This window comes from Nylanderia fulva, unplaced genomic scaffold (genome assembly GCF_048542155.1).
Source record: "Nylanderia fulva isolate GAGA-0341 unplaced genomic scaffold, ASM4854215v1 Scaffold996, whole genome shotgun sequence".
NCBI classification, from domain to species: Eukaryota; Metazoa; Arthropoda; class Insecta; order Hymenoptera; family Formicidae; genus Nylanderia; species Nylanderia fulva.
Window position 1 is genome coordinate 11,484 of NW_028191130.1, and position 4,142 is coordinate 15,625.

The following is a 4,142-nucleotide window of genomic DNA, read 5'->3' on the forward strand; positions in this document are numbered from 1 at the left end:
CCTCTTCAAGTCCGCTGTGCAGCATTTGAGTTTGCTGAACGTCACAACATCCCCAATAATTTTAATAAAGAAAAAAGGTGTGCTGGCGTAAATTGGTTCTATGGATTTCAAGCTCGTAATCAAAATATACCACCGAATCCTGCCTGCTAGCAACCAGCTAGCATTACCCCAAGAGGCGACCGTAATTACCCAACACGTCGGTCAATTGTGGTCAAGTCAGAGATTTCTTTTAATCAATGCAGGCCTAATTATATATTACCTTTCTTAACTTTTATGCTTCCATCTTCGAAGAATGATTGATGAAGTATCCGTCAACTATTCCATTTTGGTTTTAAAGACATTTTTTTCTGAAAATAAAAAATAATTCTTACTGACTGCAATTTCCCCATTCTCCCTTATATATATATATATATATATATATATATATATATATAAGCTGTAAATTGTATATCATTATATACACGTGTTTTATATATGAATTTCATACGTATAGTAGATATACATATATTTATACACATATACATTTAGATGTACGTATATTATAAAAATATAAAACATCTTAAAATAATATTGCATATTTATTAATTACATTTATAATGACGTATTTTCTACAATTAATATACATCTATAAGAAAAAAATTATTTAAAAACTACATTTCAATATTGCTTTCAATTAATACACATCTATAATATTTTTAATGAATATACATACGATATATTAATTATTTACAACTAATAGACATCTATTAGAAATATTTCATAAATTTCTTTTCTATATGTATAAAACATATTATATATGACTATTATAAGCATATTACATATTTATGAAATGCATATTTAATGACGAATGATATAAGTCTAATAAACATCTATGATAAGTTCAAAATCCGCGCATGCGTTATGCTGCGGACCATTGTGCGGACCATTGCCTCAGTGCACGCGCGTGACCAGAGCAAGCGGCTACCGGCACGGCAAGGTGTTCTCGCCCCTGACGAGGCACAACTGGCTTTCGAGAATGGCTCCACGAGTGGCCCACCATTTGGGCCGCGGGCTGAGGTACTGCAGATACTCGCGGGTCCACCGCTGCCACAGGTGGTCCCGCATCTGCTGCAGGAGACGCCACCGATTCAGCCGATTGGTTGGGAAGTCCAGGAGTGACGGCTCCGGGATGGCGAAAAGAGTGTCTCCCACCAAGAATTGCTCAGGCGTCAGGGCATCGAGGTCGTCCGGGTCGTCAGTCAAGGCCTCGAACGGCCTTGAATTGAGGCAGGCCTCGACCTCTGTGAGAAACGTCGACAGTTCCTCAGAGGTGTCTGGCCTCGCCGATGGTGCGTCGCAGGTGATGCTTGACAGCCTTGACAGCTGCTTCCCACAGGCCGCCGAAGTGTGGAGCTGCCGGTGGATTGAAGCTCCACCGTACTCCTCGGTCTGCAAGGTGCCCGACAATAGTGTGGATCTCACGGCCAGCAGCCTTGAAGAGGTCCCTGAGCTGTCGGTCCGCGCCTACAAAGTTAGTGCCGCAGTCGCTGTAAACGACTGTGCCCTCGTCGAGACACGAACCGACGAAAGGCCGCTAGAAATGCCTCGGCGGTGTAGTCGCTGACGGCCTCAAGGTGTACGGCGCGGGAGCTGAAACACACGAATACAACTAGGAAGCCTTTGTAGGCCTTGTGTCCTCGGCCTCTCGTCGTTCTGAGCCACACCGGGCCGGCGAGGTCCACGCCGGTGTGCTGAAATGGACGGCTCGGAGTGACGCGCGCTCTCGGCAGGTCGCCCATCTTTGACCGTGGAGTAGCCGCCCGCCATCGGACGCATGGGTGGCAGCTGTGGATGTGGCGGCGAACCAGTTGGCGTCTTCGCGGAATCCAAAATCGTTGCCTGATGTGAGCTAAGGTGGCCTGGACTCCTCCGTGAAATGTACGTCTGTGGGCGGCGTCAATCACCAGGTGAGTCAGGTGAGATTGCGGCGGCAAAATGACTGGATGTTGTTGGTCGGCATCCAAAATTGCATGTTTTAGGCGCCCGCTGACTCTCAGGGTGCCCTCGTCATCCAGCATGAAAACCATCTTGCGGAGCGAGCTTCGGGCAGGCAGCGTCCTTCCAGCACGGATGTCCCGCAGCTCTGCATGGTATGACTCGACTCCTGAGCTAACCGGATCCATCTCGACAGGGCGGCCTCCAGCTCCTTAGGTCCCAGGAACGCCGACACAGCTTTCACCATCTGTCGAACGAAGTCTTCGTGGCCTCCAGCGCCAGATCCAGGCTGACACGCAAAGCAAGCGACGAAGGCAGAAGAAGCGGTTGAGCTCCTCAGGTTCTCGCTTCTCGGTGGCTGCATGGCATCGTAACGGTCGCTGCTCCGGTAAGTCAGCCGTTTCCAGGTGTCCGACGTCCTTCGGCCAAAAGTCCGCGCGATGGCGGAGATATTCCGGCCCTCGCCACCACAGAGGATGTTGAAGGAGCTTCTTCGGCGACACTCCCCGGGAGACACAGTCTGCAAGGTTCTCCTTACCAAGTACGTGCCGCCATCTTGCATCCTGGTCGTCGCGGTGAATTTCTGCAACGCTGTTAACTACATATGTATTCCATTTTGAAGGATGTCCACGTATCCAGCCAAGCGTCACAGTAGAATCCGTCCAGAGGGTGATCGTCGACTTCTCCAGATTCAAGGAGAGCCGCACATGTTCGGCTAGTTTGGACAGAAAGGCCGTTCCGCAGAGTTCCAGTCGCGGAAGCGATACACGCTTCAACGGGGCCACCTTGCTCTTAGCGACCACTTTTTTTTTTTTTTTTAAGTCAGGAAATTTGCCTAAACCAAACTTCGCCGTCCTGACCCCTGAGGGAGGGCCAGGAGGCTTTGTGGTGGATTCCCGCCCGTAGTATCCCAAGGGACTATCGGACGGGGGACCGACCTAAAACCTGACTGAAGCCCCTGGTCGTATGGGTGTTGTCCACCGCGGAACCGCTAACGCATTACATCATGGTGGACACCCGACCGGCGTCCTTAAGGTAGGACACATCCCCCGGAAGGATACTACAGGTATCCTCCCGGAGAGGACATTCCCTTGCCCCGAAAGGGCATCGGAGGGAGCCGGGCTACTAGCTCCCCCCGGACTTCCCTGGGTCGACGTGCAATAGGATCAGGGCCCCCACCCTTCTCCCTGCCGAACCCGGTAAGTGAGACGGCCGCAGCCGCCCACCCCACATTTAAGACGTCACAGGACGTCACCAACTACGTGGACAGACATATTCACATCCACAAAACAAAAACCAAATAAGGGCCACAGGCCCAGCCCTCGAGGGGGCCAACATCAAAGGCCCAATGGCCGACCACAGGTAAAGGGTGGTGCATGATGTTTGCACCACCTTATGGACGAAAGACGAAAGGACTAGTACACATGGACTTGGCGTGGGTGAAGAGGCCGCGGAGTCACCTTGCGGCAACCTTTCCGGCACTCAATCCCATCGCCGCGACCTACTACATGAAGAGACTACGGAGTCGCCTTTCGGCAACCTCCCCAGAACTCCCCGCACCCACCGCTACACACTACGACAAAAACAAAAACCACACTAAACATTGGGAGCAGAGCTGCAGCCCGGCACAGGGGAGCCACCTCTCCGTGACCTCCCCCGCCCCCGACTGCAGTCCACCTCCAGCCACTCGGGGCTATCGGGAGCCCTCCCGACAGGGGGCCCCGAAGCCTGCACGCGCTCCGCAGCAGGAGCGCCAACTGGGGCAGCCCCGATCTCCAAAGGCCGTCCCCCAACAGGACGACCCGGAGCCTGGCGCCCGCCATCCACCCCGGAAACTGAGGGCCTCAGGCACCCCTGAGCCCCCAACGAGTGGGCCGCCGACACCCCCCTGTCCGAACAAATCGGACAGCGGGGAGTGGCGCCACAGACCGCCGCGCGATGTCCCGACACGCCGCAACGATAGCAGCGGTCGGAACGATCGACTCCCCCCGAGCATCGATGACGAGTATGCCCCACCTCAAGGCAGCGGAAGCACCGAAGGGGGCGCCAAGCAGCTCCACCCCCAACATCCCCCAGCCCACCTTGATACTACCCGCGGATACAGCTTTGCGCGCCGTTGCCACCGGGCAACGCACCCACACCGTGCTCCAGGGAGAGCCCCGAGGAGT

The 4,142-nt window shown here is 53.2% G+C and overlaps 1 protein-coding gene across 1 annotated transcript; it reads left to right on the forward strand.

Moving 5' to 3' along the window:
• Nucleotides 1-963: 963 nt before the first annotated feature.
• Nucleotides 964-2,190, forward strand: LOC114943542 (uncharacterized). The gene is made up of 2 exons (XM_029319179.2): nucleotides 964-1,946; nucleotides 2,019-2,190. The coding sequence occupies exon 1, from the start codon at nucleotides 1,016-1,018 to the stop codon at nucleotides 1,601-1,603; it is 588 nt and encodes a 195-aa protein (XP_029175012.2). The 5' UTR covers nucleotides 964-1,015; the 3' UTR covers nucleotides 1,604-1,946; nucleotides 2,019-2,190.
• Nucleotides 2,191-4,142: the final 1,952 nt, after the last annotated feature.

Bases quoted from the DNA above. Each gene is read 5' to 3' on its own strand.
- LOC114943542 (XM_029319179.2), top strand. From the start codon at position 1,016: ATGGCTCCACGAGTGGCCCACCATTTGGGCCGCGGGCTGAGGTACTGC.